General features: G+C 42.8%; 2 protein-coding genes across 5 annotated transcripts in view; both read left to right on the forward strand.

The window, feature by feature from the left end:
• Window positions 1-16,239, forward strand: part of KLHL3 (kelch like family member 3) — a 283,454-nt gene that overhangs the window by 139,282 nt on the left and 127,933 nt on the right. The window lies entirely within an intron of this gene.
• On the forward strand, window positions 5,643-8,454 carry HNRNPA0 (heterogeneous nuclear ribonucleoprotein A0). The gene has a single exon (XM_033181131.1). The coding sequence runs from the start codon at window positions 5,969-5,971 to the stop codon at window positions 6,878-6,880; it is 912 nt and encodes a 303-aa protein (XP_033037022.1). The 5' UTR covers window positions 5,643-5,968; the 3' UTR covers window positions 6,881-8,454.

Consider the following 16,239-nt stretch of genomic DNA (forward strand, 5'->3'; position numbering starts at 1 on the left):
CTTCCATCCATGCCTCTTTCCCACGCTATGCACTTGTCTCAGTCACAGTTTTGTTAGCCCACAAGCTAACCCTAGCCAAAATGAGTAAAAAACAAATGTCACTGGAGAGCTTCTTTGTCAAGGGGGACAGACTGAATCATGAGACATCAGAAGACATTAAGACTGCCATCAAAAATAAAGCTGCATTTAAAAGAAAATACCAAGAGTCCTACTTAAATAACATGTTCATTGCAACAGGTGATTAACATTCTACAAGCCCGCTTTGTATAACATATGGCAACTGGCTATCCAGCAAAGCCATGAAACTTCAAAACTGCTTCTCCACATGGAGACCTAGCACCTTGTATTAAAAGTCAAGGCTTTGGAGTTTTTCAAAAGTTTTTCAAATGAACACAAAGAGCAGAAGCAATTGGCCAAGCAAGGTGGCTCATACCTGTAATCCCAGCACTTTGGGAGGCTGAGTGGGTTGCTTGAGGCCAGGAGTTTGAGACCAGCCTGGCCAATATGGCGAAACCCCGTCTCAACTGAAAATACAAAAATTAGTTGGGTGTGGTGGTGTGCACCTGTAGTCCCAGCTACTCGGGAGACTGAGGCATGAGAATCACGTGAACCCAGGAGGCAGAGGTTGCAGTGAGCCGAGATTGCGCCACGACGCTCCAGCCTGGGTGAAAGAGCAAGACCCTGTCTGAAAAACAAACAAAAAACCAGAAGCAATTATTGAAGGCCACCACTTCATCAAATGTATCTGTACTGAGAGCATCATTCTTAGCGGCTGACTGCATTGCTAAAGCTAAGAAGCCCTTTACCGTTGGTGAAGAGTTGTTCCTGCCTGCTGCTAAGGACATTTATCATGAAATTTTAGGAGAGGCTGGAGTTCAAAAGGTGGCACGTGTTCCTTTTTCGGCTAGTACCATAACTAGACAAACTGATGAAATAGCAGAGGATATTGGGGCACAATTGCTAGAGAGGATTAGTGCGTCACCATGGTATGCAATCCAGGTTAATGAGTCTACCGATGTTGACAACAAGACAACAATGCTTGTTATTGTGCCATATCTTTTTCAGGAGGATGTGCAGGGGGATATGTTATGTGCACTTTGTTGCCAGTCAACACACAGGTGCAGAACTATTCAAGACTTCGAATGATTACATACCAGGAAAACGGAATTGGTCATTTTGTGTCAGTATATGCACAGAGTGGCTGACATGACTGGATGGCTTTCTGGTTTCACTACTCAGGTCAAAGAGGTCACTTCTGAATGTGAGTCTATGCACTGTGTCATCTATAGAGAAATGCTGGGTGGCTGAAAATTATCACCCGAACTTAACATTTTGCAGTATGTGATTAAAATTATCAATGATATTAAAGTGCATGGCCTTAACTCACATCTATTTGTGCAACTCTGTGAGATGTGTATAAGAAATGAGATGCCTTTCTAAAGGTAGATAACTGGCCAGAGTTTTTGAGTTGTGAGAGCCACTCCAGAGATTTCTTTTACAAAAACAGTCACCACTGGCAGCACATTTCAGTGACATAGAATGGGTGGCAAAACTTGTTTACTTGTGTGACACATTCAGCCTGCTCAACGAATTCAATCTGTCACTTCAGGGGAGAACAACAACTGTGTTCAAATCAGCAGATAAAGGGGCTGCATTCAAAACCAAACTGGAATTTTGCGGGCGACGAGTGAACATTGGGATTTCTGACATGTTTCAAACATTAGCAGAGATTTTGAAAGAGGCTGAGCCAGGACCTTCTTTCTCCCAGCTGGTGCATGATCACCTAGCTCAGCTTTCAAAAGAGTTTCAGCTTTACTTGCCAACCACAAAAAAACCCTGAACTGGGAAGGAATGGATCCACCACCCATTGGTGAATAAGCCAGGAGAATCGACTTTGTCCACACTGGAAGAGGATCAACTGCTTAGATTGCAGGTGACAGCGACCTTGTATGTTTGAGACAACTTCAAATCTCCATACATTCTGGATTAAAGTCAAGGTGGAATATCCTGAGATTGCCACAAAAGCACTGAAAAGCCTGCTTCCATTTCCAGCATCCTATATTTGTGAAGCAGGGTTTTCTGCAGTGACAGCAACCAAAACGAGATTATGGAGTAAACTGGACATAAGCAACACACTTCGGGTGTCACCCCCAGATGGGGACCGGCTAGTTGCAGGAAAACAAGCTCAAGACTCTCACTGATCCTATGTTATAGTGAGTTGTATAATTATTATATTTCATTGAATATTATGATGCAATAATAATAGAAATAAAGTGCACAATAAATGTAATGCACTCGAACCATCCTGAAACCACATCCTGCTCTGTGGAAAAATTGTTTTCATGAAATAGGCCTTTTGTGCCAGAAAGGTTGGGCACTGCTGGTAAACTATTATTTAAAAACAATGTAGGCAAAAACTATCTACTAAAATTGTAAATTCCTAAAGTAACAGTTTTCATAAGTTATGGTCTTCATTCCTTCGGAAGTTCATCTTTTACTGGTTTAAGATTTGGATGACTCTAAAACAGTGGGGCCATCTCCGCTAACAGTAGCGTCTGCCTCCTGCATTCAAGCAATTCTCCTGCTTCAGCCTCCCAAGTAGCTGGGACTACGGCATGTGCCACCATGCATGGGGTTTCAATTTGTTGGCCATGCTGGTCTTGAACTCCTGACCTCAAGTGATCTGCCTGCCTCAGCCCCCCACAGTGCTGGGATTACAGGCATGAGCCACTGTGCCCAGCCCACTTTCCCTTTTCTTTATTATCAGTAGGCAAATCCTGACATTTGAATTTTTTTTTGTAATAACATGGTTAATAGCTTTCTACTGTCCTCTTTCATTTTTTTTCAATGTCATTTATCACTATCTAACATGCCATATACCACTCTTGCTTATTGTCTGCTTCTTCCCACTAGAATGTAAGCATCATGAGGGCAGAGGTTTTTGTCTGTTGTTTATAGCCATATTGTCAGCACCAGGCATAGGATTCATATAATTAGACAAACTGAGCACTTACTATGTGCCAGGCATGTATATATGTAGAATCTCTTTAATTTTCACTACAACAGAAAGATGTTTTACTATTCCCATTTTAAGATAATAAAACTGATTACATTTTAAAAAAGGTTAAGTAACTTGCCCAAAGTCACATAACTGGATGGTTACAGGGTAAGTGATAGACCAGACTAGTTTACCCTCAAACTTTAGTCCATCTATTTACCTTTGTTACAATATCCTAACTACTTAACCTAAGATTCAACACATTCCATAGTATCATTTCATAGTATCAAAGACCTTCAACCTGTCTTACCTCTTACTGTTTTCTATCTAAAACTGCCTGCTCCTCTCAAACTAACTGGTCCACTCCCTGTCTCTTGAAGCTTATGTTCCCTCTGGATTTTGCTCAAGTAAACCCCATATAGAAATCTTTTTCTTTTTTCCTTTCCAATTTTTATTTTAGGTTCAAGGGATACGTGTGGAGGTTTGTTATGTGGGTAAATTGTCTTGGGGGTTTGGTGTATAGATAATTTTGTCACCTAAGTCACCAGCATAATACCTCATAGTTTTTCAGTCCTCACCTCCTCCCACCCGCCATCCTTAAAAAAGACCTAATGTTCCCTTCTTTTGTGTCCATATGTACTCAATGTGTAGCTCCCACTTATAAGTGAGAACTTGCGGTATTTGGTTATCTGTTCCAGCCTTAATTTGTTTAGGATACTAACTAGTCTTTGGCTCTGAGGTTCAGTGCAACTTCCAATTCTTTCCTAAATCTTTCCTGAATACTTGAGGATACGGTGAGGAATTCCTTCTTAACTTCATAGTTTTGGAGGCTTTTGGTCACGTAATGCCTCATATTAACTATGTCCCACCTCATGTATCTTGCTTGGCACACAAAGTCTCAATAAATGAAAGCCGTTGTAATTTTCTTCCATTCCCATCTGAGTGAGGGCACTAAAAGCAGTGACTTGGGGGTATATGATCTCTCTCTCTCTCTGTAAAACGTTCGTCTAACCAACACCTTTAAAAAGCTAACATTCTACTTGTGGGAGGCCGAGGCGGGAGGATCACTAGGTCATGAGTTTGAGACCAGTTCGGCCAACATGTTCACCCCGTCTCTACTAAAAAATACAAACATTAGTCAGGCGTGGTGGTGCGTGCCTGTAGTCCCAGCTACTCGGGAGGCCGAGGCAGAAGAATCGCTTGAACCTGGGAAGCAGAGGTTGCAGTGAACCAAGATCGTCCCATAGCACTCCAGCTTGGGCAAGACTCCGTCTCAACAAAACAAAACAAAACAAAAAACAAGCAAAGCTAATATTCTAGGCCAGGCGGGGTGGCTAACGCCTGTAACCCAGCACTTTGGGAGGCTGAGGCAGATGGATCACCTGAGGTCAGGAGTTCCAGACCAGCCTGACCAACATGGTGAAACCCCATCTCTACTAAAATACAAAAATTAGCCGGGCATGGTGGTGGGCGCCTGTCATCTCAGCTACTTAGGAGGCTGAGGCAGAACAGCTTGAACCCAGGAGGCGGAGGTTGCTGAGCTGAGATTGCCCCACTGCACTCCAGCCTGGGCAACAAAAGCGAAACTCATCTCAAAAAAAAAAAAAAAAAAAAAAAACTAACATTCTAGTTGAAAGAAAGCAACACATAGATGATGTAAATTATACATAAAAACCCATTCACTGAGGTTAAATGAAAATGTCTGCTGGAGTATGCCAAGGGGACCTGAAAGGGCCTCCTTCTGAGAGGGCGTCGTGGGAGGGCTTCAAGGATGGCGGGAGGGTGGCAGGGATGTCGCGCCTCGTCTGGTTCATAATGTCTGAAGCTCTTTGGTTCCGTTGTCTTTCACACCGCCACCTCGGGCTCGCTTTTGCGCAGGGCCACGTGGCAAAGTTTTAGTTTAACCGCATGTCGGCCCACTGTAAACGGTTAATAACCGCCTTCGTGGACCAGGCCTCTTTCCTCCATCTTTGTGCGGGCGGGAGGTGGGGCGGGGACGCCAGGTGTAGCGGACAAGCGGAAAGGCGGCGGGTAGATCCAGGCCCCCAACCCCAACGTCAAGTTTTCAAAAAGCCCGCGCGTGGCGCCCCAGGCCGCATCCGCTGGGAATGGCCCCCAGCGAGCCGGCTGCTCTCTCCCCTGCAAAGCCCTGGGCGGCAGAAGGCGCGGGGGTGGCAGGCAGGCTCTGCATGCGGGGCGCGCCGGGGCAAGCGCGCACCGGGGAGCGCGCCCGTCCAACAGCTGCCGAAAACGGAAGTGGGTGCGAGGGGATCACGGTGATTGGCTGAACTGACATGTCTCTCAAGGGGCTGGCGCGAACGCCACTGCGGAGTTGGGCGCGGGGAATGAGGAAAGGGGAGGGGGAGAAACACTGGGAACAGCCGCGGTGCTAGGAGGAAATGAATCGCGGCGGTGCGCGGAGGGCAGGGAGGGAACCATGTCAAGGGACAGTAGGGCGCTCGGGAATGAGAGCGGGCTGGCAGAAGGGGAGGCGGGAGCGGCACAGGCCGCGGGCTTGAATAGACCGCGGAGGGCGGGGAGTCCGTGATCTAGAGCGGCGCTGCGGCGCGGTAGGCGGGATTAAGGGGAGCGACGCGGGGATTGGAGGGCAGCCCTAGGCTGCCGTACGTCGGCGGTGACGCACGCCTCGGGGAGGGTGCGCGCGCGTTCAGCGGCCTCTTTGTGTGGTGCCCAGATAGGGGAGAGGAGGTGGCGGCGGCGGTAGCGGTGGCCTTGGTTGTCTTCCAGTCTCCTCGGCTCGCCCTTTCGCCGGCACCGCTCCCCTTCCCTCCCCCTTCCTTTCTTCCTTCCTTCCCTCCCCTTCCCTTTTTCCCTTCCCCGTCGGTGACCGGCGGGGGTGGCTCCAGCAACGGCTGGGCCCAAGCTGTGTAGAGGCCTTAACCAGCGATAACGGCGGCGACGGCGAAACCTCGGAGCTCGCAGGGCGGGGGCAAGGCCCGGGCCTTGGAGATGGAGAATTCCCAGTTGTGTAAGCTGTTCATCGGCGGCCTCAATGTGCAGACGAGTGAGTCGGGCCTGCGCGGCCACTTTGAGGCCTTTGGGACTCTGACGGACTGCGTGGTGGTGGTGAATCCCCAGACCAAGCGCTCCCGTTGCTTTGGCTTCGTGACCTACTCCAATGTGGAGGAGGCCGACGCCGCCATGGCCGCCTCGCCCCATGCCGTGGACGGCAACACTGTGGAGCTGAAGCGGGCGGTGTCCCGAGAGGATTCGGCGCGGCCCGGTGCCCACGCCAAGGTTAAGAAGCTCTTTGTCGGGGGCCTTAAGGGAGACGTGGCTGAGGGCGACCTGATCGAGCACTTCTCGCAGTTTGGCACCGTGGAAAAGGCCGAGATTATTGCCGACAAGCAGTCCGGCAAGAAGCGTGGATTCGGCTTCGTGTATTTTCAGAATCACGACGCGGCAGACAAGGCCGCGGTGGTCAAGTTCCATCCGATTCAGGGCCATCGCGTGGAGGTGAAGAAGGCAGTCCCCAAGGAGGATATCTACTCCGGTGGGGGTGGAGGCGGCTCCCGATCCTCCCGGGGCGGCCGAGGCGGCCGGGGGCGCGGCGGTGGTCGAGACCAGAACGGCCTTTCCAAGGGCGGCGGCGGCGGTTACAACAGCTACGGTGGTTACGGCGGCGGCGGTGGCGGCGGCTACAATGCTTACGGAGGCGGCGGCGGCGGTTCGTCCTACGGTGGGAGCGACTACGGTAACGGCTTCGGCGGCTTCGGCAGCTACAGTCAGCATCAGTCCTCCTATGGGCCCATGAAGAGCGGCGGCGGCGGCGGAGGCAGCAGCTGGGGCGGTCGCAGTAATAGTGGACCTTACAGAGGCGGCTATGGAGGTGGGGGTGGCTATGGAGGGAGCTCCTTCTAAAAGAAAATTTAAAATGCCTGGGAGTGGCTATTGGGGTAGCTCTTTTCAACAACCTAAGTGGGGTCAACTCCTAAGCCCCACCCCCTCACACACACACCGCCTTCCCTGTTTTGCCCTTGGGGGAGCCACTTCTAAGGCTGCTTACCCTTGGGGGTGTTCCTCTATTTGCCTGCCCCCTCTCTTGTCTCTCCCTCTGAAGATGGACTCGGCCCCACATACACATTTTTGTGTTACAGTCATTGATGGACTCTATTTTTTTATTATTACTTGGACCTTGGTCGTTTTTATACTAGCAAAATGTCTTGTTTTAATTTGTGTTTTTTGGGGGGAGGGAGGGAGTGAACTTGCTGATTCTGTAGCAAAACCTGGGCGGGGGTTGGGGTGGGGGGTAGTTTACTTTGTTGTAAGGACTTGATAACCTGGCTACAGCGTTTTCTATGAAATCTACTTGGATCCCATGCCTGAAATTTGGAAGCATATGTACAAAAATCATTTTTACTTTTTATTTTTAATAAATCATTGTGTTTGACCGTACATGTCTAACATTTTTTTTCTAGGATCCATTCCGTACCGTTTTTAAGGGATATTTGTTTAAGACTTTACGTGTTAATTCTTTATTCTTGATGTGTACTTAGAGAAACTTAAGAGGTCCTGTGGGTTCCCCCCCCCCCTTCCTGTTGCCCTGCTAGTTGCGTGTTGAATTATATCCCTTACAGGCAAAACTTTTGAAGTGGTGGATGTGGCTTTTTAAACTCTTAAGTTTCTGTGCATCCATCTCTTGTACTAAGCGATTTGCTTATCATCTTGACATGGTTGGTCATTTCTATGACAATTTACTTCAAACTGTGTACTGTGTAGTTCTTTATAGTTTGTGTTAAGCATGTCATTCATATAAACTGTTTAAAATTTTTCAGATGGCCTAGTTTCATCCCTCTTACTGGTTTATCTGTAATGAATTGTTAAAAATAAGGGTTATATTTTACCCTCAGATGCGTTTTTGTACTTTCAGAGCAGGTTTAAACGGTTTTTTTCCCCCCCTATATCTGAACTGTTGTCCTCATGGAAATCCTTTTCCCGATCTTTGTAGCACCACCTACTGGCAGAATGGCAGAGTAGCTGCGAAACAACTTGTTTAAAAACTTGCTTAGGACAATTGCATCAGATATAGAAGTTTTGCCATCAGAATTCTTTGCAGACTTGGAAGTTACACATTTGCTTGTAACTGAGATGGGCTTCACAGGAATGTAGTTGCCAGTTCATATCACAATTGCCCTTTCTATGTGAGGTTTGAAAATGTAAACTGCTATGCATAGCGTGGGCAATCGCCCTAAATTGCTATGACAACTAATGAACCAGCTACGTATACTGGTATTTTAGGTGCAAGTTGTAAAGCAAAATATCTGTGTATTCTGCTTGGTTAACAAATGTATATTTGTAGCCCTTTCATGCAATAGCATTCAAGTTGTTGTTTATAAGAGAAGAAAAAACTGATAATAGGAGAAAATTGCCTTTCTGAATAGAAATATAGAATAGCAACGTTTATGGATATCACAAATAAAGAATTCAATTCTTTACATGATTGAGTGAGAGTATGTATAACCTGGTGGGTGGGTTCAGAGTACCTTTTAATCTAGTGTGCTTAACTTGATGTTATGATAATATTTAACTTAAATATTTGACTTAAATATTGATGTTGAAGGCTCAAAGCTATACTAAGAAGCTTTCTGAAAGATTATTGGGCTTTAAAATAAAATAATATTTTAATATTGAACCATTTTTTAACTTTTTGTCACTGTTCAATTCCTAAAGATCTAGTTCTTGCCAGGTTTTTTTTTTTTTTTCTGAATGACAGGGCTTTTAAAGAAGTATGAAGAAAGATTAAGATTATTAGGCTAGGTTATGGCTGCTCAGTAGTCACTGACAAAGGGTATCGGATGCTTGGTACAAATAGTGTTATATCCTACGACAAATGGGGTGAATGTTTTTGCACATTGATGTGATTAACACATAGTCAAATCCTTTGCTCTCAAATAGTTTTACAGTTTCCATACATTTCTGTCTTATTTTTTAATTCTAGTGATATACAAATTACATGTGGGCTACTTCATTTGGTAATTTCGTCCAACTTTTTGTTGGCTGTAGAGTGGCCTCTAGGATACAAAAAATGATTCTCTGAGATTTTTCGTTGCAATTGTTAAATACTACTCTGCTTGACTTACTCAGTTTTGGTGGGAAGACCTGGGTCAATTGGAATAGTAGTTCACCTTTCTCAGGGTTTTCAGTTTAATAAGGTTATTGTCATTTTATATTCCCAACATGGGAATATAGTGGCTTCTAAAGTTTGCAATTGAATTATGTAAAAGGATTTTCTGTTTATTAGGAAGGCAACCTGTCCTATTCATGGTATATTAACACTTCATTGTCATGTGTCTACCCTTAAAATTGCTATAAACTGTAGTGAAGAAAAAAGCATAGTGGTATTTAGTCACTTCTGGGTTCCTCTTGTCACTTTATATGCAAAAGCATTTTGGCATGTGGGACTTGGGGAGGAGGGACAACTGGTTGTATGTTTTGACCCCTTCCACCTATGAGAATTATCTGAACATTATTCAGATTTAAGAGTTCATGGGAGCAGGTGGTACAGAACCTAGTGTTGAATATAATTTTCGTGCTATGCTTGAATGTATTTTGACGGATAAGCAAAATAAAAGTGAACCTCCTATTTGTAATCCTCCTATTTTTCATCTTAATGTGAAGATTTTTTGCATTACATTCTTTTAAAATCTAAATTCAGTAGTCTTTAGTTGAAAGTGGTTTGAAAGGCAGTTAAAGATGATACAGGTTGAGTATCCCTTATCTGAAATTCTTGGGCCCAGAAGTGTTTTAAGTTTGGATTTTTTTCAATTTTTGAATATTTGCATTATGTTTACCAGCTGAGCAGTTCTCATACAAAAATGTAAAATCCAAAATGCTCCAATGAGCATTTCCTTTCAATGTCATGTCTGCACTCAAAAAAGTTCGGATTTTGGAGCATTTTGGAGTTTTTGATTGGAATACCTGTAGTGTTTCAGGTCATTTAAAAAGTTCTCATTGGTACTGATTTACTGTATCCAAAAAAAAAAAGCTTGCAAATGGTTAAGGTTCACAGTGAACTATCAAATCAGAGTGACGATTCACAGTGATAACTATCAAGTCAGAACGACTATACTGATTGTACCCATTCACTCATTGTTAGTGATTTGGAACATCTCATATTCAAATCTAATTTTCATAATTTTTGTTTTTAAGTAAACCTAAAAATTAAGGATACTCGAGAATTTTGCTTTATGATTTCCTTCAAAACCAGAAGTGACAGTATCAGTTACTGGATTTATAGGCTTATTTAGTTTACCTTTTAAGTGTGCTTAAGTTTTGAGAATTTGCATTTTAGGTTAAATTTTGTCTGCCTGTGTCTGCTGATTGCAGATAGGCATTTGCATGTTGGATTTTGAGCAGAACTGCATCTAGACTGCATGGATTTTACCCAAAAAAACAGCACTTGCACTTAGGATGTCTTTCTAAATCTTAACCAACTTACTGAATCACTTTAAGGTGCTCATTCGGGAAATTTTCCTCCTCTTAGCCTTGTTTTGGCCTTTTGAAATAGCAAGACTGCCTTGTAAAATAACTCGTTAGCTGCCCTGCTTTTGAGTGAACTTCATATTTGTCTTAAATGAGAATGTAAATGTTACAAGATAAAACATTTATTATAAAAATATATTTGAAAGCTGCTATTTAAAAAGGAATTCCAAACTAGGAAGATTAGAAAGGGCAATTCTCTATTTTCCACCTATTTTTTAACTTTCATTTGAAGCTAGATGATTTGAACCTTTAGGAAAAGGATTCAGGAAGACACCTTTGGTAGTTATTCTTAACTGCTTCCTTCTCTATTCAGGCAGACTTTCTTTGTCTCTTTGATTCTTTTACCACTTCGTATGGTTTACTTAAAAAGTCTATCTGAAATAGGTATCATTTCCTGCTCTAAAGTTCTCAAGTGTAAACTTCTGCCATTTAAACAGTGTGCTTATTTCCCAGTGTTTATCATCAGTTTCATTGGGTGTTAGGCACCTTTGTGTAAGACAGTTCTATGTCTCACAGCAGTGAGACAAACGCGGTTGCTGTCTTCACATATCTTGCGTTCTTGTTGGAATTCAATTTATTTTGAGATGATGCATCTTTTCCTTTACAGCATTGGGTCACAATATCATATTGTTCATATCATCCAAATTGAAGTTAGTTCCATTATCATTGAATGCATATTCTCTGATGAAAATTAAGATTCTTCTCCTTAATTGGTTACTTTTTAGAAATCAAAGGTATATGTTGTCTTTGATGCTTATGTTGCAAATCTAATTTGCTTCATAGTGGGTGTCTGATTTAATATTTCATAGCCCTTAAGGACATAAATTTGGGCATCTAATAGATCAAATTCTATTCCTGACACAGTCACTTTATAGCACTGCGACCTTGGACAAACTGGCCCGAGCCTCACTTTCCTTATTTGTAAAAAATAGGCTATAGTAATACCTACTGCATAGGATTGTTGAGCAGATTCAATGAAAGAATGCATATAAAGAAGGGCTTACTGTAGTCTCTGGTACACAGTAATCTTACTATTTGGCCCCTAAGGAAGAAGTGGGACAGACTTGCAAAAGGCATACTTTTATATCTTAGTACCCGAGACATGCATGGTCTTTAGGCTTTCCTCTTTACTTGATGGGTGAGCTTCCATGTGGTAGTTATCTAAATCACTGCCGCTTCAACTCTAGTAGGAGAGAGATGAATCATGTTGGCTATCTGTAATGTTTTAAGTATTTGTTAATATTAGGAAGGTATAAATAATGTGAGTGTTGAGAGGTGACTTCAGGCAGAAAGAAGGATCAAGAAAAGCATTGTGGAGCATATAACATTTAATCTTAAAAGATTAAGGTTCTCATGAGAAGGTGGGAGGAGAAAGAGGGCATTTTAGGTAGAGGACAGATAGGCAGAAACATGGAGCATATTCAGAGAAGTATGCTTATTGGATGCCCAACACTAGGTACATTTACAGATGTTCTCATTGCATCATTTAGTAACCTTCCGCTTCACAGATAAGGTCGCTAAATCTCATGCCAGAAAAGTAACTCCCAAGGACCCCCAGCTGGTGACATGATAGAACTGAGAGTTGAATCCAAGTCTGACCAATTCTAGTCATTTTGCTCCTTTCATTAAGCTTCATTGACTTCCAGATAACAAATGACTAATTTGTACTAAGATAAAAGAGAGTTGTGAGAAATAAATTGGGAAAATTAAGTTGGAACCAGATTACTGAGGTCTTTGAGTAGTAGGCTAAGGAGTTTGGACTTACCTGGTAGGCAGTAAAAGTCATTAAAGGTTTTTGAGCAACAGTAGTGGTAGTGAAACTAACAAAGATTAGTCCAGTAGCATTGAGTAACATAAATGGCAGTGGGGGATGTTTCAAAGTGGCAAGTTTGCTAAGACAACTCATGTTAACCAGGTAAGAGAATGAGAGCATGAACAAAGAGGTGGCATTGGAAATAGACTGACAGAGAAGAGGTAAGTTGTGAAAGCATAACTGACAAATGATTGGATATATGAAGAATGAGGAAGAGGGAGTAGATTAATCAAAATTACTGTGTGAGTGAGAGGATGGCGATGCCGCTGATAATAGAGAAGATTTAGAAGGAAGATTTGGACATAGTCAGAGATGCTGGTAGCACATTGAAGTGTTGTGTCTTGCACGTATAGCTTTACAAAATGGCCATTGTGCTAGATATTCTTTCTGCCCTTTCTGATCCACTTTCCATCTTTATCTCTCTTGCTCTGTGTTCCTGGGAGGTTGACTACTAAAGAACTGCATACTCTCTTTTCTGGCTTTATTCATGGTGGGTTTGGACCGTGATACAAAGGTGAGGCTGAAATATTTGTTCCTGCTCTTTCTCATATACTTAGCAAGAGATTGTCAGTGACCACAGCTCTGCTCCAGTGCCTCTAGGTCTTTTCTGACTTCTCGTAACTGTCTCCTATTTGCTAGATTCTCTAGTCCCAAGATGGTTCAAACCTTGTTGATTTGCTTTAACTGTGTCCACACCCTTGTAAATAGTTCCTTTTATTAAAACTCTTCAATAACTGAATATACTGTGGTCATCTCTTCAGTGAAATTTGAAAAAAAACTTTCACATTTTCTAATGACTTGATCTTCCAACACCACCAGACGTGAAGACCTAGCTATTTGCACTAGGTTACTACCCCTAAATTCAGTGCCTCCCTGTTTCTTACTATGTCAAATTAAAATTTGTTACCCTTCTGCTTTTTGATTCTGCTGGAAATACAGAGGAAAAAGACAAAAATCCCTGCCTTCAAAGAGCTTATATTTTACTGGGGAGAGACAGGCAATAAGACATAATAAATTATATACTGTGTTAGAAGATGAGAAGTATAGAAAAAATTACGGTGAGGAATGGTGAGTGTTGCAAAGGATGTTTGTGAGGATAGCATACTTTAAAATAGGGTGGTATGGGTAGATCTCGCAGAAAGTGACATTTGAGCAAAGACTTGAAGGAAATGTGGCAGTGAGCAATATAGGTATTTAGGGGAAGAGAAAGAGCATTCTAGGTAGAGGAATAGGAAGAGCAAAAGCCCTGAGGCAGAACTGTGTCTGGCCTCTGAGTAACGCAAATTGTTCAGGGTTGCTGGACCTGAAGGAAGAGGAGAAAAGGAATAATGAGGCCAGAGAGGGGCCAGATCGTGTAGGGACTTGTAGGTTGTTGTAAGGATTTTGGCTTTTACTAGATGAATGGTGAGCCGTTTCAGTTTTGAGCAGAGGAGTTCCATGATCTGATTTGAATTTGAAAAGATTCTCTCTGCATTTCTCAAAATTCCTATTCCTATCATACAGCTGCTTTCAATGAAGGTTTATAAGGAAAGCAATTGGAACTACTTGGATAAGGTATAAATGATCCACAATCTTTTCAACTCTAACATAGGTATATACATATATATGTTGAGAGATGCTGCTTTTTGGCTAAAATGAATCTTGAATTGGGGGTGTGCAGAAAAAGTTATATCTGGCCTGAGACTGGTATTTTTTAGAATGGCCTACTTGCATGGTTCGCCCTTATCTGAACATGTGGATTTAGGGGTATTCCCACTGTTCACTAACTAATAAAGGTGGTTTACCATACCTAGACTGTGCAAACAAGATGATTTATGCTAAATACCTGCTTTCCTTCTAGTAGTATGGAATTTTGATACATGCCAGGTAAAGGGTGTCTATATGACCAAACTCCCAGTGAAACCCTTGCATACTGAGTCCCTAGGCAGAAACATCACTGGTATCAAAATGTGCTCTGTGTGAATCTTCATGGGAGGGAGAGATCCTAAAGAAGACTGCACGTGGATTCCTCCAGATTCTGCTTATGTCTTTTTCCTTATGATCCAACTGTGTACACTTACTGTGTCACTGTAATAAACTTTAGCCATGAGTACGATACTTAGTGCTGAGTTTTGTGAGCCCTTCTATCAAATCTCTGAATATGGGCTTGGTCCGGGAGATCCCTGACACAGCTAGATTTTTTTTTTTTAAGAGTCACCAAGTTAATTGGAAAACATCAGGTTGTGGATAGAAGAAGCAGTTGGGCAACCTGTCACAGAAGTCAGCCAGCTCTGTCTAGTGGAGAGCTCTTCTGAGCTGTTTCTGCTTTGTTAATTCCTTTTCTTTTCTCCAAAAGCTTCCCTCCATTTGGTTTTGTCACACTTTATACATTTGTAACAAATTGCTGACAGGAATTTGTCTATCAGGTTATGAAAAATGGCAAATGAGGAGAGTAAAATTATGGATTTATTTATTAAGAACTATTAAAGTATTCATATGCTCTGGGACACCATTACTAGGAATTTAACCTAACAGATAGTTTATTGAAAAATTTATTGAAAGGAAAACAGACTTTGCATAAAAATTACAACGTGGCAAAAAATTGGAAACTCAAATATTAGGGAAATGTTAACTGAGGTCTGTCAGAAGGTGAAATATTAACTCAGTGTTATCAGGTGAATGAATTAACAAGATGTGGTATATACATACAATGGAATATTCAGCCATAAGAAAGAATAAATTTCTGGTATGTGCTACAAGATGAATGAACCTTGAAAATATGCCAAGTGAAATAAATTCGACACAAAAGGACATACTATGATTGCACTTATATGAGGTACCTAGGGTAGGCAAATTCATAGAGGTAAAAATGGAAAATTACTGTTTAAGGGGTACAGAGTTTCTTTTCAGATGAGAAAGTTCTGAAAATGGATAGTAGTGATTGTTATACAACATTGTACTTAATGCTGCTGAATCGTATATTTAAAAATGGTTAAAATGGCTTTTTTTTCTTTTTTTGGAGGCAGGTTCTTACTCTGGTGCCTGCGCTGGAGTGCAGTGGCATGATCATAGCTCACTGCAACTTCGAACCGTGGGCTCAAGTGATCCTCCCGCCTCAGCCTCCCCCGTAGCTAGAATTGACTACAGGCACATGCCACCACACCTAGCTAATTTAAAAAATCTTTTTATAGGCCGGGCGCGGTGGCTCATGCCTGTAATCCCAGCACTTTGGGAGGCCGAGACGGGCGGATCACGAAGTCAGTAGATCGAGACCATCCCGGCTAACACAGTGAAACCCCGTATCTACTAAAAATATAAAAAAATTAGCCTGTAGTCCCAGCTACTTGGGAGGCTGAGGCAGGAGAATGGCGTAAACCCGGGAGGTGGAGCTTGCAGTGAGCTGAGATCCGGCCACTGCACTCCAGCCTGGGCGACAGAGCGAAACTCCCGTCTCAAAAAAAAAAAAAAAAATTAGCCAAGGCGTGGTGGCGGGCGCCTGTAGTCCCAGCTACTCGGGAGGCTGAGGCAGGAGAATGGCGTGAACCCAGGAGGCGGAGCTTGCAGTGAGCTGAGATCAAGCCACTGCACTCCAGCCTGGGTGACAGAGCGAGACTCCGTCTCAAAAAAAAAAAAACAAAAACAAAAATCTTTTTGTAGATATGGAGTCTTGCTATGTTGTCCGGGCTAATATTGAACTCCTGGACTCCAGAGATCCTCCCACCTCGGCCTACCAAAATGCTGGGATTACAAGTGTGAGCCACCACACCTGGCCTAAAATGGCAAATTTAATGTATATTTTACACAATAAATATTGTAATGAAAAAATATTTAACGTAATAAATATGTAAGTATATTAAAGTAGTGGGATTAAAAAATTGTATCTTTTAAATTTTTTTTAAAGACAAGCTCTTGCCCTGTTGCCCAGGCTGTAGCACAGTGGTGGTGC

Source organism: Trachypithecus francoisi, unplaced genomic scaffold (assembly GCF_009764315.1).
Source record: "Trachypithecus francoisi isolate TF-2019V2 unplaced genomic scaffold, Tfra_2.0 Lachesis_group2, whole genome shotgun sequence".
In the NCBI taxonomy this organism is placed as follows: domain Eukaryota; kingdom Metazoa; phylum Chordata; class Mammalia; order Primates; family Cercopithecidae; genus Trachypithecus; species Trachypithecus francoisi.

What these genes read in the sequence shown, in the direction of transcription:
- HNRNPA0 (XM_033181131.1), top strand. Translation starts at nt 5,969, where the DNA reads ATGGAGAATTCCCAGTTGTGTAAGCTGTTCATCGGCGGCCTCAATGTG.